General features: G+C 44.1%; 1 protein-coding gene across 1 annotated transcript; it reads left to right on the top strand.

Moving 5' to 3' along the window:
• The first annotated feature begins 2,966 nt into the window (after positions 1-2,966).
• SNRPD3 (small nuclear ribonucleoprotein D3 polypeptide) lies at positions 2,967-7,681 on the top strand. Its single transcript, XM_040420246.1, has 4 exons — positions 2,967-3,102; positions 3,182-3,330; positions 6,425-6,617; positions 7,531-7,681. Exons 2-4 carry the CDS (start codon positions 3,205-3,207, stop codon positions 7,590-7,592), a joined length of 381 nt encoding a protein of 126 aa, XP_040276180.1. The 5' UTR covers positions 2,967-3,102; positions 3,182-3,204; the 3' UTR covers positions 7,593-7,681.
• The last annotated feature ends 19,302 nt before the right edge of the window (positions 7,682-26,983 follow it).

The following is a 26,983-nucleotide window of genomic DNA, read 5'->3' as shown; positions in this document are numbered from 1 at the left end:
GCATAACTAGTGTGAGGGGGCACCTATCTGGTCATAACTACTGTGAGGGGGCACCTATCGGGTCATAACTACTGTGAGGGGCACCTATCTGAGCATAGCTACTGTGAGAGGGCACCTATCTGAGCATAGCTACTGTGAGAGGGCACCTATCTGAGCATAGCTACTGTGAGAGGGCACCTATCTGAGCATAGCTACTGTGAGAGGGCACCTATCTGAGCATAGCTACTGTGAGAGGGCACCTATCTGAGCATAGCTACTGTGAGAGGGCACCTATCTGGTTATAACTACTGTGAAGGGGGCACAATGCTGGCATAACTACTGTGTGGTGGCATAAAGGAGGAATAATTTCTATGTGGGGGCAATGCGGAGACTGGGTGGGATTAGGTGTTTAGTTATGTTTTTGGCAGAGTTAGAGGCGTGGCGTGCTTTGACGCCACACAAAATGTCCCTCTTCCTTCTTTTCTAAAGTTGGGAGGTATGTATACCTAAAGGCTGCTTTACACAGCCAGATAATCGTTGACAAGCTTTCATAGTAATGATCATTAGCGATTATCTGCCAGTGTAAAGATGCCGCCAATTATCTGATAAACTAGAAAAACGCTCGTTCATTGGGTAATATGATTATTTGTGCAGTCACCTAAATCATTGTTTGGGCGCAGCAAATTGTGCCGTCTATCCATGCTCTGCTACCAGCAAACGATTCTTAAGGCTAAATGCTCACAATCAGGATTGCGTGCGGATTTTCTGCGCGGATTTGCGTGCGGAAAATCCGCACCGTAAGTCATGTACATTGTATTCTATGAGAATTTGAAATTCTCAATGCACACAATGCGGATTTTGACCTGCGGTGTGGATTTTTAAAATCCGCAGCATGTCAATTTATTTTATTTTTCCTGACCGGATTTTCTTCATTCACTTAGTAAAATCCGCACCAAATCCACATGCAAATCCGCACCAATTGATGCGGATTCACCGCACGGATTTGCCTGCGAACACCTGCGGATTTCAGTGCTGATTGTCCGCACATGAATTCTGAATGTGTGTATGTACCCTAATGGGGATGAGCGATGGCATTAGCGATCGCTCCTTCCCATACTGTGAAAGAAATCGCTGCGTGTAATAGCAGCAGTCTGACGAGCAGTCGCTTGCCGGGAAGGAACACTTCCTTCCCGACAATCACCTGCTAAATTGTCCCATGTAAAAGGACATTTCTGTGCAATACATACTATAGGGTGTTTTCCTTTGTCTTCATTGCAATCTCTACAATGTTCAGTTCGCTGTAACCGTCCGCCTATGACATCATCACTAGGCTTGAGCGAATCGAGTTTTGGATCATAGAACCAAAGTCGATTCGTTTAAAAACTTTGTTGTTAATGCTGTTTCCGTACAGCATTAAAATGTATTGGCTCCATGTAGGTAAAATTTGTCTCGACCGAAGTTCCGCAAGACTTCAGTGAATTACTACTGTAATCTGCGTATTGTAAAACAATTTAGAATAGGGCTTTGGTACTGGCTGTTATCTCTGCACCAAAGCCCACTTCGGATTCCTATTTAAAGGGAATCTGTCACCTGGTTTTATCATTTTAAGCTGTCTCCATTGCCATGTTCAATAAACTACCTTATTTCCTGCAGTGGTCTTCTTTCTTCATTTCGTGTTGTTATTTTGTTAAAAATGCTCTTTTTCTGTTATGCAAATGAACCTCTAAGGTGCCCAGAGGGGCGTTTTAATTTAATCTCTGGAGCCAGTGACGCCCCCCTGCAGTGCCCAGCCCTCCTTAATTTGAAGCCCAAGCACGCCTCCTGATCCAGAAATATCCTCCCACAGCCGAGGCAAACGGCGCCGCCCCCTCCGTTACGTCATCTTTAATCTTCCAGATACGCCCCGTTATTCATGTCTGCCACTGGAAATCTGGCGCAGGCGCAGTGCCGCCGACGGCCTGCGAGATTATAAAGCTCCTGAGGTCGACAGCCTCAAATGTGTCACTGGGCATGTGCCGAGCCCAGTGACGTAATCTGAGCGCTGTTGACTCAGGCGCCTTATGATCGCGCAGGCACAGGCAGTCGGCGGCACTGCGCCTGCGCCAGACATGAAGAATAACGGGGCGTTTCTGGAAGGTTATTAAAGATTACGTAGCGGAGGGGGCGGCGCCGTTTGCCTCGGCTGTGGGAGGATATTTCTGGATCAGGAGGCGTGCTTGGGCTTCAGATTAAGGAGGGCTGGGCACTGCAGGGGGGCGTCACTGGACTGCAGAGATTAAATTAAAACGCCCCTCTGGGCACCTTGGAGGTTCATTTGCATAACAGAAAAAGAGCTTTTTTTTATTTATCAAAATGACAACACGAAATGAAGAAAGAAGACCACTGCAGGAAATAAGGTAGTTTAGTGAACATGGCAATGGTGACAGCTTAAAATGCTAAAAGCAGGTGACAGATTCCCTTTAAATGTTTTTAAAGATGCAGATATGAATACCGTAGTAATTCACCGAAGTCTTGCACAACTTCGGACAAGCCAAATTTTGCCTACACAGGGCCAATACTGCTAATGCTGTACTGATCCGTTTTGGGCCGCGTTAAAAAGCCCTGAATGGATCTCACAAACGGAAAGCCGAAAACGCTAGTGTGAAAGTAGCCTAAGGCCTTGGTGTGTTGTGGACCCATTTGCGGACGTGTGAATGGAGCCTTAGACGGCACAGTTTGCTGCCCACAATGATTTAGGTGTCTGCACCAATGATCTTATTACCCAATCAACCACTTTGAATTTGTATAGAAATGCTAGTCCTGGTTTATTAGCACACACAGATTCTGGGTTGTTTAGGTAGGCGGCTGTGTGAGGATATCATATGACAGACACCTCTCATTACAGTCTACGATGCAATTTGAAAATACAGCTCCCAAAGAGAGGCGTTCTGGAGCATGCGCAGAAGAGCGGGTAGGACAGTTGTTAAGCAGCACGCTTGGCCGGAACCTTCCAGTCGAGCTTTAGTTTCCGGCTGCACTTGCTTTGTTACCTCGGAAGTCAGCGAGCGGTACCGGCTTCCTGTTCGCTGTGCATTGTGGGGCAGGCGGGACGCCATTCGATCGTAGAACAGACTGCACGAGTAGGTGAGTGCCCACAGCGCCTGGGAGCAGTAAGTAGTTCTGGGAGGTTGTGCAGCGTCTGACTGAGTGTGTTGTATGCCAGGTTGGAGCTCTTGAGATCTCACCATGTCTATCGGAGTGCCCATCAAAGTGCTGCACGAAGCGGAAGGCCACATCGTCACCTGTGAAACGAATACCGGCGAGGTGTACAGAGGGAAGCTGATTGAGGCGGAGGATAACATGAACTGCCAGGTGAGTGGCTGTGTACACGAGGGGCCCTGGAACCAGTATAAGTTATAGGCCTCGAGGAGTGACAAGGCTCAGTGCATGTTTTTATTGGGGCGCACCTTGTATTTCTACAGTTCTTTATACCCCAAGTCTCTCAGACCTGGGACATTGATGCACATTATTACATTTATTGCTTCAGTAACTCTGGGTCTCGGCTCTCCTATTCCATTTGGACCTTTTTAAAACTGTCTAGGATCATATGGTCACTTTACTATGTACCCTATGCTGGAAACTGGTGTAAATGAGTTGCAAACCCTGCACTTATGAATTAGTAAATACCATTGCACCTAAATTTAGGTGCAAATGGCGTTTCTATGCCACGTTAGCCAGTTTCCTGAAAAAAGGGGGGGAAGGTGTGTCATCAGTATAGATGATGAATAAAATCTACGTCTGCTGCACTCTGGTGTAGATTTCACTGTAGGTGTGATGTATGACCCAGGCGTGTGCCTGGCCATAAACTAGATGTATCCTCCTGCGGCGCAGGAGATGGCCAGACCAGACAGCCCTTTATAAATGACCCCATTTGTGTTAATGTTTTAATAAAAACGTCTAGACGTTGATCAATGAAATGAATCGTTCTCACGGTGATCACCGTGCAGAGTGGTGCCTGGGAATCTCTAGCTTTGCAGACAGTCCAGAGGATGCAGTAATGGATACTCCACTTTTCATCCGAGTTGCTTAAAGGGGTTCTCCGGGAATGATTTAAAATGGCCGACAGCAACCTGTCCTCGAATGTGAGCAGGATTGGTTGACGCCACCCGCAGAGCTGTTGAGGGGACAGAGCGTCGCTGAACTGCGCTACAGTAGATGGTAACGATGTGATCCTGCCTCCTACAGGAACGCCCACCAATATTTAGCATCTGCAAGTGCCAGAGCGTAATGTATAGGGAAGCCTCACCCCCCTGGGCGTCCTGCTCACATTCTAGGGCAGGTTGCTGTTGGCCATTTTAAATTATTCCTGAAGAACCCATTTAAAAGGATTTTCCCACCCCAAGATGGTATCCTGTTTCCACAGGGTTGGGGATGCCTATCAGATCGGTGGAGAATCTGACTGCTCAGACCCTCACAGGAAGGAAGAGCTGGAGTGAATGGAGCAATGGTCACACATGCTGCTGCTCCATTCAACTCTGGGACAGCAGAAGAGAAGCATTGCCTATCTCTGTCCTGTAGCATGAACGGCAGTGTGAAAGTAGGCATGCTGCTACATTCACTTTGGCACCTCATTTTTCTGATTGGTAGGGTAAGGGATAAGCTCCTGGAGGCACATCACCACTTTCTACTTACTTTCCTTGGACGGATCCCTTGCTGGCGTAGATTTAGACCATTTTTCTACACCCAAAACAGGAGTGGAAAATGATGAATGAGACTGGCCTACTGGCCTGCCCATGCCACCACCTAAACCCCCCCCCCCCCTTTTTTTTTTTTCTTTTTTTTTTAGACCTGGTGTGAGCGGGGAAAAGTCACAGATTATGGCACAAAGTCTCTGTGCCAGAAATAAGCCTAATAGGTGTGATTTTGTTAGTAAATAACCCCCTATGTATTTTCATACAGTAAATCTGCAGGGTACCTGCTAAGTAGATATTTTCACTGTATCGCCTACACGGTATGGAAATCGATATGTTGTGCATCGTAACTGTGGGGATTTTCAGTGCAGATATCACCCTTTGCAATGCAGACGTGAACTGTGGGGGCAAATCTGACAAGTAACTCATGGATTTTGGTCCAGATTTGTTGTGAAAAGGCAGCATGTGTCTCGGAGCGGCATTGATTGTGTGCAGGTGAGCGCACAACATCATAGGTTACAATGATGCTGTGCACGTCGGGTCACCCACGGTGCTATTGTCCCGCACTCATAAAATCGTATGAGTGCGGGACAATAATCTTGCGGGCGACCCGACGTGCACAGTATTGTAGTAACCTGTGATGCTGTGCACACAATGCCGCACCGAGACATATGGCCTGCTCGCTAACCGTCTGTCTCTGAGAGCATATGGTCGTGTGCAAGGGCCCTAAGGTTTTTTTTTTTTTTTAATATACTGTTTATTTCTTTAGGCTTTTCTAAGTATGTCATTCAATAATATAGCATTAGTAACATTTACCACTCATATTCAATTTAGTTTTTGTAGAGTGCTGTTACGTTGTTTGGTTTTAATATTAATCACTTTTTGTTCTATAGTTTTTGGAGTTGGTGTGTTTTTTGTTTTCAGCATTTACTGTTCAGACTTTTACAGACGCTCCAATCACTTGTACAGTGCCTGCAGCATCGCCCTATTACACCCACCTTTTGTCTAATTGCTCAGCGGTAAAACAGCCTGGATCAGAGTTGTATCCGAACCCGGTCTCTGTAGGCGGATGTAACCTCTGCTTATGGAGCTGGCGAACTTGAAGGGTTCAGGTTGTGGCTGAATTCAGTTATGGATTCTGTTATCACAGAATATAATGGAGTTCTATGACGGTATAGTTCCGTCATACTAGAAGTCTATGGCAGCATAAAGAAACTGGCCGGATCCGTTATGCTGCCCATAGACCTCTTAATGGCTTCTGTGGTGCATGCCGTCATAGAATTCCATTATTTTCTGTGATAACGGAATCCATGACGGAATTCAGCCACAACCCGAACTTAAACTTGGTTTGCTCATCCCTAGTTTGGGGGAATGCGAACTCCCGTTTCACTGCGGAGTTCTATGATGCTGTCGCATTGCTCTGTTACAGGGAAAGCAAACTCTGACTTTTTCCTCATATAAGAAATAGTGTATTTGGCTCCTGCTGCTTCGTCATGTGCAGGTACAGGTATTGCGCCCATTAGATGGAGTGAAGGACCTCTGGCTGAAAACCTGCACCTCGCCAGTTTCTTGGTTGCATTTCTTTTACAATAGAGTTCCATTGTAAACAAAAAAAAAATGCTTATGGGGTATTTTAGTTTTTTTGTTATTTTGACTGGACTCTGTGGAATGGAAAAGCGTGGATTACTATTCCCCCCCCCCCCCCCCTCCAAAAAAAAAAACTTAATTGTGTGCTGTGATGTTCTGCAGCTGATCGGACTCGTGTTTTGTTTCAGATGTCAAACATTACTGTGACTTACAGAGATGGCAGAGTGGCGCAGCTTGAGCAGGTCTACATTAGAGGAAGCAAAATCCGTTTTCTCATCCTTCCTGACATGTTGAAAAATGCTCCAATGTTAAAGAGTATGAAGAATAAAAACCAGGGTTCGGGGGCAGGACGGGGGAAAGCAGCTATTCTCAAAGCCCAAGGTATGTTCCATCTACTGAGAAAATCTATTAATATAGTCTAATGATGTTACAGACAGTTCACATTAACATTCCGTCATGGCGACTCTTCTACAAGAGGAGATCTAAAACTTCACTGGGGCATCCAAGGGCGTGTTCACTCTGTAGTGTGCATCTGGTGTATACATAGACGCCCATTCACCTGATGGAGGCCGAAAGAGTGCCCTTTTAGCGTCTGACTGCTATTCTATACAGATGCATAGAGTAAAAAAAAGTATACCTGGCTATATGTATCTCCTTAATGAATCTTATAAATTAGCTTTTTATCCCAATGATGGGACAACTCTGGATAGAATATCACTCTGTTCTCCTTAGGCCTCTTTCACACGAACGATACGGATTAGGTCAGGGTGCGTTCAGTGAAACTCGCACAATTTTGCAAGCAAGTTTTGTCTGCGATTGTGTTCTGTTTTTTTTCCACGAGGGTGCAATGCGTTTTGATGCGTTTTTCACGCGCGTGATAAAAAAAAAAAACTGAAGGTTTACAAACATCTACTAGCAACCATCAGTGAAAAACACATCGCATCCTCGCTTGCGAATGCGATGCGTTTTTCACTGAAGCCCCATTCACTTCTATGGGGCCAGGGCTGCGTGAAAATCGCAGAATATAGAACATGCTGCATTTTTCACCCAAAGCAGAAGTGATGTGTGAAAAACGCTCATGTACACTGACCCATTGAAATGAATGGGTCAGTATTCAGTGCGGGTGCTATGCGTTCATGTCACGCATTGCACCCGCGTGGAAAACTCGCTCGTGTGAAAGGGGCCTTATGGTGCAATGGGAAAATGTGCCTTATACACCTGTATTCCAGTTTCAGTGCACAACAGATACAGTAAAAATTACATTCTCGCTTATTGACTTTTTATTTTCTTTCAGTGGCAGCAAGAGGCAGAGGACGTGGAATGGGTCGAGGAAACATTTTCCAAAAACGACGATAACCAGCTGTTTTTATTTTTATTTTTTTTCCTTATGTAACTGCTCAAATAACTGTTTGTTTTGAACTTTGATTAATAAAACTTTGTAATGTTGAAATGTCCTTGTAGAGTTATCTTTCCCAAATAGTACAGCTATGTTCACACAGCAAAAGAAAAACCAGAGGCAGGTCAGAAGGGAAATTTGCTTTTTAAGGGACAGGTCATTTATAGCAGCATAAGTGCCTTCAGTTACACTCCAGATGTGCCTCCTAATCGGCCTTTTCCATCTACTTCAGTGGAGAAAGCAGCACCTAAAATGCTTCAAAGAAGCAACGCCACTTCTAGATTTTTTATTTTTTTTTTATGCATTAGGGCGTGTATAAACTATTTGTTAGCATTTTGAATGTCTATTATCCAGCATAACATGCTGTGTGAACATGGCCTAATGGCCATTTTTCATATGACTATACTTCAGTCAACCATAGGCAATCCGCCAAACGTTTTTCATAATTGCCTATCAGCTGAGAATGAAAATCCATTTACATGCAGCAATCCTCTCCACTCATTGGGGATGAGTAATTGCTATTGCAGTCGCTCTCTCCCCAAAAAGAATCGTTTTGTGGGTCTCAGGGCAACCTGCTGCCCAGAAATGATTTTGGATGCCAGCCAAGAGAGACTCTCCTTATGTTCGTCAGGTGATCACATTTACACAGGGCAAGTGTCGAAACGAATGAGTGTTTTTATAAATACTCCATGGTAATTGACCCAATGATAGGTCAATGTAGAAGGACTTTAAGAAGTGTTTTTTTTTTTTTTTTTTTTTTTATCACTGAAAAATGAACCTACTTGAAACAAACTTTTATATATTTTACTTATTAAAATAAATCCCACATCAAATAGACACTAGATGTTTTTGTAATATATTTATAATATTTAGAGTATCATGATAAGGGAAGGATATCAAAATGGATACAGTTCAATGGTACATTTGTAGCCACTCACGATTTTGTTGATAGATGTTTCCAAGATGATCTGTAGGGTTAGAGCAGTGGTGGGCAAACTTTTTTGTCAACAGCCAAATATCGCCAAAACCACGATTTGAAATTTCTTTTGAGAGCCACATTTTTAAAACCTAAAATATATAGGAAGGAAGCGCATGCTGAAGTGAATGGGTCCAGGATCCGGGATGAGTGCTTTCGTGGTGCTTCTGGCTGTGCCTCAAAAACGTAGCGCATGCTGAAGTGAATGGGTCCATGATGCGGGCTGCACACGGCCGTGTGCAGCCCGCATCATGGACCCATTCACTTCAGCATGCGCTACTTCAAGTGAATGGGTCCACGATCCTCATGCAGCTGCCCCATGGTCTGTGTCCATGCATTGCGGACCGCTATTTGCGGTCCACAGGCACGGCACCGTTACATTCGTGGGCATGAGGCCAGAGTGTGTTTTTGCATTCTTTTATATGTACTTTCTTTTATTTGGATCTTGATTATTTCATTTTATCATTTTTTACTTTTATTAAACTTGTCTGCAGACATTACTTTTGCTGTTTAAACACATGCCAAGTAAATGCTGATGCCAAATAATTGAGTCACCTGTAGAAGCGGGTACACTGACTCTGAAAGGAGGTAAACTGACTCTGATTTGGAGCCTGCAGCGGTGTTCTGTCTCTGGCAGATTTCACTGCCCGGGAAGTTTTCAATACCCCTCGTCACTTCCTCCTCGTTCCGACGTCTACTCTGGAAGGAGGTGCGTACTGCCAGCCCTACTGTGATGCGCGTGCGCTAATACTAGTTAGCGAACACACCCTCTCTTGCTTTGTGTAACGCAAATGCGTCCCACAGGCAAGATTCGATTCCTCTGTAGTGCAGGATGGGTTGCCGTGGGAAAGAGCCGCATTGAAGTGTCTTAAACTATTGCACTCTGCCTACAAGCGGAGGTGTCCCCAGCCTAAATGTGGAGGAATTGCCCCACTTATCGGTGGCTAACCCTAATAACTTTCCGTCCCTGACTGATTTTCTCCCAGAAAGAGAGATGTATTGTCCCGACGCATTTCCTCTGTCAAAAATAGAGGACAGGTTCATCAGGGGATCTGTAGGTAAAGTATAGCTTGATAGCTGCAACAATATGCCAACTGGATGAAAAGCAGTCCAACCGCTATGTCTCGACTGCTACCTAATATACCCAAGATTGATATTAAAACTACTACACCTGTGTTTAGAGTTAATGTGGCGCAAGTGGTTTAACCCTAATGGTGCTAGATTACAGGCAATGTTCACTACTTTTTTTTTTTTTCTTTTTTAAATCAGATTTGTTTATTGTTTTTTTTTTAAACATACAAAAATACAGTAAGTACAGAAAAGTAGAAAAGGGCTGTGACACTACCACCACAACATAACTCCCCCTCCGGTCAGTCTCTGACAAACAAACTATCCCAGGGTAGTTTAGAAGCCACCGTACAGCAACACCTGTGTGCGCAGCATACACCTAAAACTGAATTACAAAATAATAAAAATAAAAAAAACATTTTTCCTGCCATCGTACTCATACATTTTCTGACAGCAGGCGCCTGTAAAAAATGCCACCAGCAACTGATGTTTGTATTACGTTTAACATCCCTGTTCCTACACTATATTAATCATTTTTGTAGTATACTTTTTAGGGAAAGGTTTTTTTTTTTTTTTTTTTTTAACTAGAAAACAGGATGTAAAGAAACTTCTTGGCAACACTGAGTGTTAATAAGGGTGTCTGTCAGCGTTTTACTTTCACACTGAAGATGACTGCATCTTAGCCTGCCTCTTATTTCAGTACTTCAGCCCCTGGCTCCCTATCTGTACACTAGAGGAGATCCCTCATGGGCTGTAGAAGTAGGAAGCAGTATAGGAATGAGCTGGTGAAGGCAGCAATGTCCTGGATGCACAGACCTCACATCCAGCACTTATTCATGTCGGACACTTCCACATAAGAAAAGTCAGACTAGGAGCAGGTTGCAAACCACATATCCGGGGGCCTGAAACTTGGTGCCACCTTTTTGCTGCAAGGTAACTTCAAATTTATGTGAACATAATTTTTCCATTTCGTCCACCAGGACGGCTCTACTATGAGATTGACCCTTGACCTCTGTAGGGGCAGGAACACAGAGTTTAAAAGGCCACCACCTACTCTCACCCTCAGTGTTTCCTGTCCCTACGCAGGCAAACTCACAGAGAGCCCTCCTGGTGGAGGTGAAGAACTTTTTATTATTTTTAAAATACCTGAGGATTTGCGTCCTCCTCCTCTGCCCTCCTGCGGTCGGGTCCAAAGCTGGGCAGAGGATACACGTGGAGTCGATCTCGTTCCTGAGTGCAGGAGCCTGTATCTCTCCCACAGCGTCGGTCCCCCTTCCCTGCATTGAGGAAGCTGACCGCACGCAAGCAGAGCATGCTGCACGCCGACTCCGGACGAAGCCTCAGCATTACACTCTGCTCTCGGCCGGCGGAAGGGGCGGAGCTTGGATCGGGCGCACTGTGATGACGTCAGACGCCGTGCTGACTATTTGAGGCGGCAGTTTCAAACAGGCAGTGGCACACACCGATCTTCCTCCTGGAGCATTCACACACAGATGTCTGCACCTGAAGCCCCGGACGCCTCTGCAGCCCAGATGGAATCTGAAGCCCCTCGGCTACTCCAACAGTGAGTTCCCCTGTGGGGAAAAAATGATGTATCATTTTTTTTTTTACTTATTTTGTTATTTCTCTATTGATACCTGGCTGCTCCTCTCTTATAGGGAGTTAAAGAGCCCAGAACAAGAACTAAAGTTCAGAGATGTGCGACTTGTAGCAAGAAGCTTCCTGAGAATTATAAAAAGAAGCTCTGCCAAGGTTGCATAAATGATCTCATAAAAGAGGAGCAACCGTCCATTTTGTCCGAGTTCAAATCACTTATTCAAAACTAAATTAAGTCTTCTCTGACCTCCCTCAAATCAATCCCGCCTACACCTCCGGCGAAAAAACCTAATTATCGGTCCCATCCTCCTCTGTTTCAGAGGATATGGACGAGGAGGCCTCCACCTCTAGACAGAATGTTGATCTTGACGTTTTATCAGAGGGTGAAATCATGGAAGATAGTAAAAAATACTTATTTACTTCCGAAGATATGGAGGAGCTATTGGGAGCTGTTAGAGCAACCATGGGGATTGAGGAGGTGAAAAAACCAAGATCCGTCCTAGATGAAATGTTTGGGTTACTCAGAGCCCAAAAATTTTAAGTTTTCCCAATGAATGAGAACCTAAAGGACATGATACTAGATGAATGGACCGACCCCGAAAGAAGACTGGGGGTATCCAGAGAATTTAGAAATAGGCTGTTATTTGACTCAGCGGACGTCAAATTATTTAACAAAACCCCCAAAATTGACATCCAAGTAGCAAAAGTAGTTAAAAAGACTTCCCTCCCATTTGAGGACTCTTCACAGCTACAGGACCCAATGGAAAGGAAAGCCGACTCTCTCCTAAAAAAATCCTGGGAGGCATCTATGTTTGGGGTTAAAACCAACATAGCCGCGACGTCGGTTGCAAGATCTATGTGTGTTTGGCTTAAAGAATTAGAAGAGCATATCAAAAACAAAACCCCTAGAGAGGAAATATTGAACCGCCTTTTTGGCGGATGCTTCGGCGGAGTCGGTGAGGTTCGCCGCTAAGGATGCGGCCCTCACCAATTCCGCTAAAAGGGAATTGTGGATGAAATTGTGGATGAAAGCCTGGGGAGAGGATAGAGCATCAAAAGCCAAGCTATGCTCTATAGCTTTTTCTGGGGAATACGTCTTTGGACCAGTATTAGACTCCATCCTGGAAAAGGCTGCAGACAAAAAGAAGGGGTTTCCGGAAGAAATTAAAAAGAAGCCCTTTAGTTCCTTCAATTCCCAGACTAGACCCTATAGGGGCAAAGGGAAGGGGGGTAGGTGGAGGGTTCCTTCTCAACCCCCAGAATAAGCAGTCAGATAAACAATGACGCCAGAGTGGGGGGAAGACTGCAGAATTTTCTGTCCCGGTGGGAATCCATTACCAAAAATCCATGGGCCTTAAACATAATTCGGGATGGCTATCGGACAGAATTTTCCTCAGCCCCTCCAAAAAAGTTCAAAATAACTTCACACAGCCCAAAAATTATAGAAAAAATCTGGCAAGGGGTCCTGCAACTTATAGACTCAGGGGCTGTGACAGAAGTCCCAAGTACGGAAAGAGGAAGGGGTTACTATTCCAGTTTATTTCTGGTACAAAAACCAGATGGTACCTTCCGCACCATTATAAACTTAAAGGGACTAAACAAAGCGGTCACATACAGGAAGTTCAGGATGGGATCCATAACATCCATCATTCCCCTGATCAAAGCAGGAGACTTCCTGACGTCCATAGACTTAAAGGACGCGTACTATCATGTCCCCATAAACAAGTCATCTCAAAAATTCCTCAGATTCGCCCTAGTGGACAGCTCAGGAGAGGTAAAACACTTCCAGTTCACCGTGTTACCCTTTGGAATCTCATCTGCCCCAAGGGTATTCACGAAACTCGTAGTAGAGATGATATCCCCCCTGAGAGCAGAAGGAATAAAAATATTCCCATACTTGGATGATTTTCTGGTCCTAGGACCCTCAGAGCGGGAAACGACCAGCATTACCAGAGATCTGATGCGCAGATTTTCAGACCTAGGTTGGGTAATAAACCTGAAAAAATCATGTATAATCCCTTCAACCAAAATGAAATTTCTGGGAGTGATCCTGGATTCAGTCTCCCAGGATACATCCCTCCCTCAGGAGAATATTACGTCCTTTATGGACAAAACAAAAAAAATTCCAAAGTCAATCTCAGTGCTCCATTCGCAGTGCCATGAGCCTCCTGGGTATGATGACTTCCTGCATAACAGCACTATCTTGGTCTCAGGCTCACACCAGGGTTGTCCAGTCGTGGATCCTGAGAAATTGGGACAAGAGACAGTGCTCCCTAGAAAAAAGAATCCCCATTCCAAATCACGTAAGATCAGATTTAAACTGGTGGACAAAAGAGAGAAACCTGCTAAAAGGGATACCCTGGGTAAAAAATCCAGAGATATAAATAAACACGGATGCAAGTGGTACAGGATGGGAGCAAAAATAGGCTCGCTAAATTACCAGGGCACTTGGTCAGGCGCCATGACAAAATGTTCATCAAATAACAGAGAACTGAGGGCGATCTGGGAGGTGCTGAAGGTGTCACAGGACAAGGTCTCCGGATAACACCTGAAATTTTTTCAGACAACGTAACAGCTGTCGCATACCTGAAACATCAAGGGGGCACAAGATCAACAAGCTTAAAAGAATTGGCAGAAAAAATATTTTCCTGGGCCGAAAAAAATGTTCTTTCCATCACAGCTATCCATTTAAAGGGTACAGAAAACATACAGGCAGATTTCCTCAGCAGGATAACCATAGATCCCGGAGAATGGGCCCTAAACTCAGACGTATTTGATCAGATCACCAGGAGATGGGGGGCCCCCCAGATAGACCTGTTTGCATCAAGGAAAAATGCAAAGGTCCATCCCTTCTGCTCCCTAAACCCAAGGGACAACCCTTGGGCGACAGATGCATTCTCAATCAGGTGGACTTGGGATCTAGCCTACGCCTTTCCCCCTTGGCCATTAATAACCAGAGTGCTGCAGAAAATAAGGTCGGACCCAGTAACAGTAATACTGGTTGTCCCATACTGGACAAAAAGAAATTGGTTCCCAGTACTAAAAGAGCTAGCTCTGGAAGAACCCTGGAAAATCCCTCCACAGGAGAACATTATCTCTCAGGGCCCAATTCTTCACCAGAATCCAGGTCTGTTCAAATTATCAGCCTGGATCCTGAACGCGAGGTCCTAAAAAGCAGGGGGCTATCAGAGAAGGTTATAAATACCCTTAAATCTAGCAGGAAAGAAGTCACCTCTGCGATATATCTTAAAATATGGAAGAGATATTGTAGTTGGCTGGGCCAAATTCCTCCGGAGAACTCTTCCCCAAATATTGAAAAAGTTCTAGACTTTCTCCAATGAGGGTTAGATCTGGGCCTCAGACCAAGTACTCTCAAAGTACAGATCTCGGCCTTGGGGGCTTGCTATGATACGGACCTAGCCAGTCATAGGTGGATAAGGAGGTTTATAAGAGCTGCCTCCAGGTTGAGGCCATCCCTAACCCCTAGGACGCCTCAGTGGGATTTAAACTTGGTCCTGAGAAGTCTTACAGGTTCACCTTTTTCTCCTATCCAGGATATCTCACTCAAACACCTATCATTAAAAGCAGCCTTCCTAGTGGCAATTACTTCAGCCAGACGACTAGGCGAAATCCAGGCACTGTCCTGCTGGGAACCATACCTTACTATCTTCCCAGGCAGAATAGTTTTACGTTTGGATCCGGGTTTCCTCCCAAAAGTGGTGTCGGACTTTCACAGAGACCAGGAGATTATTCTTCCATCCTTTCCCAAAGACTGTCCATCACAAGATCAGTTCCAACTCCTGGATGTTCGGGATACTATCATACAGTACCTAGAGTCAACAAAGGAATTTAGGAGGGATGATAATCTTTTCGTTTAATATGCAGGTCCAAACAAGGGAAAAAAGGCATCCAAAGCCACCATTGGAAGATGGATCAGATCTACTATTATTTGTTGCTATCAAAAGTCGGGTCTAAACAGCCCCACAAATATAAAAGCTCACTCTACAAGAGCTATGGCTTCTTCACGGGCAGAAAGAGGAGGTGTCTCCTTAGACAAGATTTGTAGAGCGGCCACCTGGTCGAGTATAAATACCTTTATCAAACATTACCGAATTAATGTGTCGGCTTCTGCGGACTTAACCTTCGGTCAGAAGGTTCTGCAAGCAGTTACCCACCCTATTTAATAATCTGGTAGTTCTCATAGTAGAGCCGTCATGGTGGACGAAATGGAAAAACTGTAATTAGAACTACCGGTAATTCTGTTTCCTTGAGTCCACCATGACAGCCCAGATTCCCCCCCCCCCCCCCCCCCCCCCCTGAGATTTAAGGAGGGTTTGAGTATGAATTAATACTCAAAAAAAAAATATATATAATAATAATAAATAAAAAAATATAGGTATATATATTGCCTAGATTAAGGCTGCACCCACTTGGTAATTTGGAAAGCACTGAGGGTGAGAGTGGGTGGTGGCCTTTTAAACTCTGTGTGTTCCTGCCCCTACAGAGGTCAAGGGTCAATCTCATAGCAGAGCTGTCATGGTGGACTCAAGGAAACAGAATTACCGGTAAGTCTAATTACGTTTTTTTCCTATGTCAATGTGATATCTGTGGCGAATGCCCACTGCTGCCCCGCTACTTCAGGTGGGTACGGGAACTGCTCCAGGCACACTTTTTCTGCTGCAGGTTCAGCACTCCAGCAGAAGGCCTGGGCACCAGTGTTCTTTGTGTCTATTGAGGATATTCCTTATTGAACCTTACTCATTTTGCAGTATTGCAAGGATTAAATCCTTCTTTGTTACTGTGTGCAGCTGCTAGGCTGTTTCTAATTAGTAGCTGCTGCTATATATGCTGTACTGTTTGCCATTCTCTGCCTGAGAAATAGGTTTTGCTAGCTTGTTAGATCCTTCAAAGGTGTGCTATAATTTGCTTGTCTGGCTGTACACCAACTTCTGCCTGATTTCCATATTCTAAGTCTCGGCTGTCTGATTACCATTTTGACACTTTATTGCTTGCCCTGACTTCGAACTTGTTTCATGGATTTGCACGAACTCTGCCTGACCTTGACCTGTTACTAAGTTTTGTCTGACCCCTCAGTCCTCTGCACCAGAGCCACTGATCCCTTTGGATCAGCTGTCAACCACATCGGGACTACTCGTACAGGTAACTGCAGTGTAGTCCAGATCTCTGTGAATACCAGGGAAGGATGCCAGGATAACTCCCTTAGAATTAGCCCAACCAGTTGGTTGACAGTGGTTCCAGACCCACTGATTGCAAGGCCTCATGCACACACCGTATGTATTTTGCAGTCCGCAAAAAACGGATAAGAAAAAAATACGGATGACGTCCGTGTGCATTCCGTATTTTGCGGAATGGAACAGCTGGCCACTAATAGAACAGTACTATCCTTGTTCTTAATGCGGACAATAATAGTATATGTTCTATTTTTTCCCTACCCCCACAACAGCACCACAGAGAAAGAGGATCCGCCCCCAGGGGCAGGAAACCTGCAGAATAAAAAGGTGGAGTCTCTCTCCCACCTCAGTGGTTTCCTGTCCCTCGAGTGGGAGACCTGCAGTTTACCTTTCAGGTTCTTACCGATAGCCTAGAAGTCCCAGAGATGCTTGCTGGAAAGGGTGTATGCTGGCCAGAGGAGGTAGCGCGAGAAGTGGGCGTCCCTTCCGGTAAGACGTGCGTTCCAAGTGACGCGCTTCTGGTTAAGGACGCCGGGTTTGCGTTCCAGACGCGCTGGAAAGGGGGCAGGAGCAGTTAAAAGGAAGCGTGAGGGCTGGGAAGCGCCGGCGTGGTTTCTGACTGCACTTTTCTGAACTTTGGGATTAACTCTGGTACTCATGCTTACCTTTTTGGGATATATATATATATATATATATATATATATATATATATATATATATATAAAATTAGAAAATAGAGTTAATAGTCATGTGATATCCAAACCACCATGGATTGGTGTGGGAGGAGTATAAGTAACTGCTTAGTATATGTTACTCGTGTCATGAATAAGGACCGAAATATGAGGGTCTGAAACGCGTAGACTGTATTCTTACTTATGAGGATTGGAAAGTTTTTACCGCATAAATAAAGCATCTCCTGTTAGAGCTGGATTTTTTCATCAAATTTTTCACTAATATATATACACTGCTCAAAAAAATAAAGGGAACACTTAAACAACACAATGTAACTCCAAGTCAATCACACTTCTGTGAAATCAAACTGTCCACTTAGGAAGCAACACTGAGTGATAATCAATTTCACATGCTGTTGTGCAAATGGGATAGACAACAGGTGTAAATTATAGGCAATTAGCAAGACACCCCCAATAAAGGAGTGGTTCTGCACGTGGTGACCTGACCACTTCTCAGTTCCTATGCTTCCTGGCTGATGTTTTGGTCACTTTTGAATGCTGCCGGTGCTTTCACTCTAGTGGTAGCATTAGACGGAGTCTACAACACACACAAGTGGCTCAGGTAGTGCAGCTTATCCAGGATGGCATATCAATGCGAGCTGTGGCAAGAAGGTTTGCTGTGTCTGTCAGCGTAGTGTCTAGAGCATGGAGGCGCTACCAGGAGACAGGCCAGTACATCAGGAGACGTGGAGGAGGCCGTAGGAGGGCAACAACCCTGCAGCAGGACCGCTACCTCCGCCTTTGTGCAAGGGGGAACATGATGAGCACTGCCAGAGCCCTGCAAAATGACCTCCAGCAGGCCAAAAATGTGCATGTTTGCTCAAACGGTCAGAAACAGACTCCATGAGGGTGATATGAGGGCCCGATGTCCACAGGTGGGGGTTGTGCTTACAGCCCAACACCGTGCAGGACGTTTGGCATTTGCCAGAAAACACCAAGATTGGCAAATTCGCCACTGGCCTCCTGTGCTCTTCACAGATGAAAGCAGGTTCACACTGAGCACATGTGACAGACGTGACAGAGTCTGGAGACGCCGCGGAGAACGTTCTGCTGCCTACAACATCCTCCAGCATGACTGGTTTGGCATTGGGTAAGTAATGGTGTGAGGTGGCATTTCTTTGGAGGGCCGCACAGCCCTCCATGTGCTCGCCAGAGGTAGCCTGACTGCCATTAAGTACCGAGATGAGATCCTCAGACCCCTTGTGAGACCATATGCTGGTGCGGTTGGCCCTGGGTTCCTCCTAATGCAAGACAATGCTAGACCTCATGTGGCTGGAGTGTGTCAGCAGTTCCTGCAAGACGAAGGCATTGATGCCCATTCCCCAGACCTGAATCCAATTGAGCACATCTGGGACATCACCTCTCGCTCTATCCACCAACGTCTCGTTGCACCACAGACTGTCCAGGAGTTGGCAGATGCTTTAGTCCAGGTCTGGGAGGAGAACCCTCAGGAGACCGTCTGCCACCTCATCAGGAGCATGCACAGGCGTTGTAGGGAGGTCATACAGGCACGTGGAGGCCACACACACTACTGAGCCTCATTTTGACTTGTTTTAAGGACATTACATCAAAGTTGGATCAGCCTGTAGTGTGTTTTTCCACTTTAATTTTTAGGGTGACTCCAAATCCAGACCTCCATGGGTTAAAAAATTTGATTTCCATTTTTTTTTTTTTGTGTGATTTTGTTGTCAGCACATTCAACTATGTAAAGAACAAAGTATTTCAGAACAATATTTAATTAATTCAGATCTAGGATGTGTTATTTTTGTGTTCCCTTTATTTTTTTGAGCAGTGTATATATATATATATAGACAACGTAGAATCAGGGCAACAGTCCTGGTGATGAATAGATTGGTGCCAGCGGTGGAAACACCTTACCAAGGTGTATGATATAGAAAAAGAAAAGACACCGCAGCACGTCCGTAGGTGAAAAATGTGGATCTTTATTCACCCTTGCGATGTTTCAGTCCACTTGCTGGGACTATTATCAAGCAATGCATCATACAAAGTTGTGGGTATTTATGTGGTCATAGCAAATTAACATACATAAGTGGTAATTAATAAGATATACAAGAAATGTACAACAAAATATCTCATATATATGTGAGAAAAACATCATGTCTGAAGGACAATATATTCAATAAAGATATTTGTATAAAAAACATCCAGGTATAGTGATATTACGAAAAACATAATATAATATACAAGTGACAATCAACAAAATATAATAATCATCACCTGTGTAAGTGCAGGTGTAGACAGGCACCAACAAGGAATCAGGTGAGCTCAATGGCAGGCGGATACACTACTGCGGATAACACCGCATGGATACGGCGTCCCGGAACTGAAGCTGCGCATGTCCATGATGTCACTCCAGGGATAATCACATGATCCCCTGTGAAACATGGAACTGTGTCTGCGCATGTCCATGAGGTCATCCTGGAAATGGGCACATGATCCCATACAGAGACATCACCTGACACTCCGCATAGCAGTTTATTGTAATGAGACGTCAAGTGTTGGTGCAAGCGTATTTAAATATATATTAAAGGTATCGGCTATTAAATCAGGATGTGACACCCCGGGTAAAGTGTCGGGTGACGTGCTATCTTGCGGTGCACTGTCATCCGAAAATTATGAGTAGAGAAGGAGGAGACCAGCGGCAGCCGTTATCCTCCCGTCTCTGTCACTAAGTAGTAACCCTATCAGGTGAAAAACTTCCAATATAGCCATAAAGTAGCGCTCGCAGACATGTTATAACAAAGTCTAATAAATATGCAGCTGTCACGGGATGAGTCGTACATTCTCTAGAGTATCCACCCTCCTGTTGAGCAAAACCCTTCAATCCAGGGGTCCTATAAGTGGTGAGAATAAAAAATATATTATCCAAATATATTAAGTAGAAAAAGGACAAATTCTTCAATACATGAGCCGACAGGGACAGAACAGTGGGAAATCATATGAATAGCCATGGCTTATATTCGACATTCAAACCCCCCGGTTTAACCGTTTGTAATTTAAAAATCCATTCGGATTCACGTTTTTTAAGCATTTTCATGCGGTCACCGCCAGTTCGCGGTAGTGGGACATGGTCAAGGATCATGAATTTTAAGTCACCTTCAGCATGGCCCATATCCGCAAAGTGGTGCGAGACAGGCAGGTCCTTACGTTTCTTACGTATAGAGAAACGGTGTTGGTTGAAGCGGGACTTAAAATCACAGGTGGTCTCGCCCACATACAATAGCTTACATGGGCACCACAAAACATAAATTACAAAACTCAAATCACAGGTCAAATAAAATTTGATAGGATAAGGAACCCCTGTATGGGGATGAATAAAGTCACGTCCCTTCACCATGTATTTGCAGTTTACACAGTGGAGGCACGGATAACTGCCAGTTTTTTTAGGAGCCAAGAATAATTGACGTGCACCTTTTTGTGGGCCTATGTAATTTTTACAAGTTTATCTTTAAGTTGCGGACTCTTTTATAAGACATAATCGGTCGACTGGAAAATTCTGGGATGTTTTTATGTTCTGTGCCCAGAATCGACCAGTGTTTGTTGAGAATTTTGTTAATATAAGGGCTAGCTTCACAAAAAGTAGATACAAAAGGTATTTTCTGGGATTGATCCCTCTTGGTACCCTGAAATAGTTCACTTCTCTCTTTTTGCTTAATACGTTTTAATTGCTGTTGCAATATAGAAGTCGGATAGTGCCTTTGTTTGAAACTTTGGGTCATATGATCAAGAGTTATGTCTAATGAGGATGGATCACTGACAATTCTTTTTGCTCTAATGAACTGGCTATACGGTAATGACCGCACCATCGTCCGAGGATGAGCACTGTCAAACCTGAGGACGGTGTTGCGGTCAGTAGGTTTAGTATAGACCTCAGTGCTTAACACACTGCCCGTGCGTCGAACATTGACATCCAAAAAGTGTATCATGTTGTCAGAGTATTCCAACGTAAATTGTATATCGGGAATCAGGCTATTTAAATAATTATGGAACAGTTGTAACTCCAATGCTGTGCCCGTCCAGATAACAAAAATATCGCCTATGTATCTCCACCACCTCAGCACATGGCTGAAGTGGTGGGACACATAGACGTATTGTTCCTCCAAATGAGAGACGACCATGTTGGCGTAAGTGGGGGCCACATTTGTCCCCATGGCCGTCCCCCTAATTTGCATATAATAATCATCTCCAAAAAGAAAATAATTATTATATAAAATCAGTTGTAATAGAGCCAGAAAAAAAAAGTTTGTGCCTCTATAGTATAATCAGAGTTTTCTAAGGCAGATTTCACAACAGCCATACCAATGTCATGCTGTATCGAAGTGTACAGACTGACGATGTCGAAGGAGGCCAAAATGGCGTCCTCAGGCATCGTCACGTCTGTCAACTTTGTCAAAAAATCAGTTGTATCTTTCAAATAAGATTTGGAATTAACTACATAAGTTTGTAGAACTTTATCTAAAAAGATAGAAGCATTACTGAGTAAGGAGCCATGGCCAGAAACTATTGGTCTGCCGGGAGGACATTGAAGGTTTTTATGGATTTTTGGTAATAAATAAAGTAACGCAGTAACTGGATGGTCTATCTGTAGGAACTCACTTAGTTGATCATCTATGAGGCCTATTTGTGTGTATCTATTAACAAGTGACTTTAATTCTCGCTGTATGTCAAATTTGGGGTCCCTTCGGAGTTTAACGTACACGGCAGTATCAGATAACTGACGGGCAGCTTCTGCTAGATACATGGACGTATCCATGACCACTATCGCACCACCCTTGTCGGCGGACTTGATGGTGAGAGAGTGGTCATGGATTTAACTGGTCAAGTGCCTCTAATTCCTGTTTGGTCACATTTGGATGTTGGATGCGATCAAAAAGGCCCGAGTGTTTTAACTCCTGTATATCTCTCAGCACCGCATCTGAGAATACCTCAAAGGCCTTGGAGGATATTTGTGGAGAAAAATCTTTTGTCACGCGTAATCCCCAATTAGACAAACATAATTCATGCATAGACTTAGTGGTGATACTTTGTACATCCTGGAAGTGAATCTTAAGTTTAATTAATCTAAAAAAATATAATAAATCAGCTTCCAGTTCGTACCAATTAATAGTACTGGCTGGACAAAAACTAAGACCCTTTTCAAGCAATTGTAATTGTGTCTGAGTCAACAAATGAGAAGAAATATTTACCACAGTCCGTTCGGTCAAATGTTGGTCTTGCGCAGGTTTTTCTGACTTCTTGTCTTTACGGTGTCGGTTTCTGTGCCGACCGTCCCTTCTTGTGGTTTTCTTGCATTGATAGGTTGAGGTCCTAAAAAAGTGGCAGAATTACTGGTGTTCGATTCATCACGCTTCTTTCCTCTCTTTTGTCCTTGATTGAAGTTCTGTCGATTACCGTCAGTCCAATTGTATATGTGGCCCGTCGTATAATCCATTGTATCTCGTTGCCATTTCCCTCTTTTTGTTTCCTGAATCTCGCATTTGAGCTTATTCAAGTGGGGTTGAAACTTATTTAAGTATTCATCAAAGTCCTGTGTGGACAGAGTTGCCTTTAAGGAGACCTCCTCCTCCGTCTTGCTCACTGTTGTGGACATCAATTCTTTACGCATAAATTCAATGTTTAAAAGCATCAAGTCCAAAGAGTATTTATTGGAGATGCGTTCATATTGAGAGCGAAACTCCAAATCATGTGAGTACAAAGAAGATCTCGGTTGTATACGCATGCCCCTAGGTATACGATTAGTTTTGACATATTCAACCAAGGTTGTGGAATGCAATTCCAAAGTAAGACATTTCTTGGCATCGCGTTCGTACCTCTTTTTGATATCCAGCAGTGAGGGAACGGAAAGGAAGTCCACATCGCCCGCACAGGTCTCCACAATCCTGTCCTTGTCGGCCTCAGTATATGAAAAAATAGCGGATGAAAACTGATTGAACAGCGGATCCATAGTTGCCAGATGATGTGTAGTGATAGTGCTGGAAGTAAAAAATGGGTGCCAGCTCCTGCGGTATAATGCAGACAACGTAGAATCAGGGCAGCACTCCTGGTGATGAATAGATGGGTGCCAGCGGTGGAAACACCTTACCAAGGTGTATGATATAGAAAAAGAAAAGACACCGCAGCACGTCCGTAGGTGAAAAATGAGGATCTTTATTCACCCTTGCGACGTTTCAGTCCACTTGCTGGGACTATTACCAAGCAATGCATCATACAAAGTTGTGGGTATTTATGTGGTCATAGCAAATTAACATACATAAGTGGTAATTAATAAGATATACAAGAAATGTACAACAAAATATTTCATATATATGTGAGAAAAACATCATGTCTGAAGGACAATATATTCAATACAGATATTTGTATAAAAAACATCCAGGTATAGTGATATTACGAAAAACATAATATAATATACAAGTGACAATCAACAAAATATAATAATCATCACCTGTGTAAGTGCAGGTGTAGACAGGCACCAACAAGGAATCAGGTGAGCTCAATGGCAGGCGGATACACTACTGCGGATAACACCGCATGGATACGGCGTCCCGGAACTGAAGCTGCGCATGTCCGTGATGTCACTCCAGGGATAATCACATGATCCCCTGTGAAACATGGAACTGTGTCTGCGCATGTCCATGAGGTCATCCTGGAAATGGGCACATGATCCCATACAGAGACATCACCTGACACGCCGCATAGCAGTTTATTGTAATGAGACGTCAAGTGTTGGTGCAAGCGTATTTAAATATATATTAAAGGTATCGGCTATTAAATCAGGATGTGACACCCCGGGTAAATATATATACAGTGCTGCCCATAATTATTCATACCCCTGGCAAATTTTGACTTAGTTACTTTTATTCAACCAGCAAGTAATTTTTGGACGGGAAATGACATAGGTGTCTCCCAAAAGATAATAAGACGATGTACAAAAGGCATTATTTTGGGGAAAACAATTTCTCAGCTTTTATTTACATTTGAGCAAAAAGTCCAGTCCAAAATTATTCACACCCTTCTCAATAATCAATAGAAAAGCCTTTATTGGCTATTACAGCAATCAAACGCTTCCTATAATTGCAGACCAGCTTTTTGCATGTGAGGATAGCAATCGGTCAGCAGTAGCTTACATAAATCATCAGGGGGAGACAAAATCTGTTTCCCTCATGAGGTAAGCGGATTGGTTGTTCCTGAATCTGGAAGGGAAGGTCAGAAATGGAATTACCCCTTGGGCTATGCCTTTTTCCCCTCCAGCTTATCCCTCTAGCTCTCAGGAAAATCAGGGATGAGGGTGCAAGGATAATTATGATTGCTCCCTTCTGGCCAAGAAGGGCATGTTTTTCTCTCCTGGGGTCCATGTCAGTTTCAGATCCCTGGATCCTTCCAGAGATTCCAGACCTGGTGTAGGACCCGGTGTGTCACCCAAATGTCAAGGGTCTGCACCTTACAGCCTGGAATTTGAAAGGTCATTACTGATTAGACAGGGGTTCTCGGAAGCTCTATTATCTGCCTTACTAAAAAGCAGAAAAGCTGTGACAGTTTCCATCTATGCTAGGGTTTGGAAAAAGTTCCTACAATTTTCAGAGATCAGAGCAGGTTTTTTGCCCTCTGAGTTCAGATTCTGGAATTTCTCCAGAGGGGATTGTCTATGGGGGTTAGCAAAGAGCACCCTGAAAGTACAGATTTCGGCCCTTTCAGCCCTGGAAGGGGGTTGCCATTGACCCTTGGGTGGTAAGGTTCTTCAAGGCAGTAGACAGAATCATTCTGGTTAGGGAACCCAGGTTTCCCCCTAGGGATCTAAATCTAGTGTTAAATGCTTTAACTAGAGAGCCCTTTGAGCCATTGTCGTCATGTTCAGTAAAACTCCTTACCTTCAAGCTAGTCTATTTGGTAGCATTAACCTCTGTGAGGATGGTTAGCGAGATTCAGGCTATCTCTATCAACCCTCCCTTTATGTCTATACTGGATTCATCCATTCATTTCAATGGGTCCGCAAAAAATGCGCACAGCACACCGTGTGCTGTCCGCATCAGTATGTCCGTTCCGTAGCCCCGCAAAAAAAAATAGAACATGTCTTATTTTTGTCCGTTTTAGGATGTCATCCGTTTTTTTAGCTGATCCACAATTTGCGGACCGCAAAACACATACGGTCGTGTGCATGTAGCCTTAGGAGGATGTCCACAGATTAAGCTCACAGTTGGTGGAAGACATATGATGGACATCCTTCCTGCTTCATAGATAGACACATTCCCTCATTTGTATAGCTTTTCATTTTTGTCATAAATGGTTTATAGTATGACCATGCCATATTATATCTGACCTAGTAAAATTGTAACCGGATCATAGGGTGATAATCGACTCTTACCCTTGCTCTGCCTCATTATCAGTAACTGGAGAGTTTTGTGGGTTGAATGGACTTGTTTACAAAAGGAGCCAAGCCAAGAGAGGTACACAAACTGACGGACAACAGGGAGACAATGGGATATACAATGACATCTTACCTATATCACTCTGGGCATGTATCTAAACTGGTAAAGATGATTAGTAGACCAGTTGCCCATGTGACAAATAAGGTTGAGTATTCAGGAAAGATTCTTATGCCTTACCATGACTGGATCATTTCATTTTGGAGCCATTTATGTCTGAATAAGTCCTGACATGCAGTGACAACATATGACTCATGTAACAAAAACAACCATGTAACGTCATTTTACTCTATGATGTCCACTGCTCCAAATGATGTCCTTACATATATCGCTGTCAATCATCCAGCATTATTTCAAGTTTCAGTGTATGCAGAGTCTAGTCTGCAGAGTTAAAGAGTTATGGTCACAGACAGTGCTGGACTGGAATTCCTGGGGCCTACCAGAGAAAAAAGTCCTTGAGTCCCAACACTGTATCATCAATAAATATGTTTTGAATCAAAGAAATAGACCCTAGTGGCAAGTAAGTAGCTCCAAAGGCAGCTAAATGTTTTTTTTTTTGTCTATTGGATCATTGGGGCCCATTATGACATCAGAGCCTGGGCCCACTGGAGAATCTTCTAGTGCTCTGGTGGGCCAGTCTGACCCTAGGACGGTGCATTAGTGCAATCTCCAAGTCCAGAGGGCCATCCCATCAGAAATGGGTTAGGTCAGGGTTTCTCAACTCCGGTCCTCGGGACCCACCTACCAGTCATGTTTTCAGGATTTCCTTAGTATTGAGCAGGTGATATAATTAGTGTCTATTCATCAGGAGTTACCACAGGTATTCATTCTGTGGGAAATTCTCAAATCCTGACCGGTAGGTGGGTCCCAAGGACCGGCGTTGAAAAACCCTGGGTTAGGTGGTTTGTCTGTTCTGTATTTGCCAAAATATGCTTCAACAGTATTCCAATCTACACAAAAATGTATTTTCAGGCCATGCCTCTATGGATGCATACCCTTGGCTGACACACAACCAGAAATACACCTTCACTTGCTGATGTGTACTGTCGAATATATCTGTCATGGCTGCCACCACAGAGGCAAACCGCTAAAGCCCTTTGAGATGTCATGGTCACTGGGTGCTGGGGGGGCCAATTTTGACACAGTAGTCCCTCTACACAAAGTTTTGTGGGGGATGCCATACTGATTTTCTTGTGGTTGCCCCTTTGATTTCCACTTCAACAAACTTGTCAATCCAATGAATTAGTGTTGTGGTGAATGGGTTGGATTTCAACAGTGGAAGCCTGCAAGGAGGCAACCTAGTCTCCACTCATGATTGCTTGCAGCTACATTGGAGCACTGGGCTGG

This window comes from Bufo bufo, chromosome 2 (genome assembly GCF_905171765.1).
Source record: "Bufo bufo chromosome 2, aBufBuf1.1, whole genome shotgun sequence".
Classification (NCBI taxonomy): Eukaryota; Metazoa; Chordata; class Amphibia; order Anura; family Bufonidae; genus Bufo; species Bufo bufo.
This window is presented reverse-complemented; position numbering and strand designations above follow the sequence as displayed.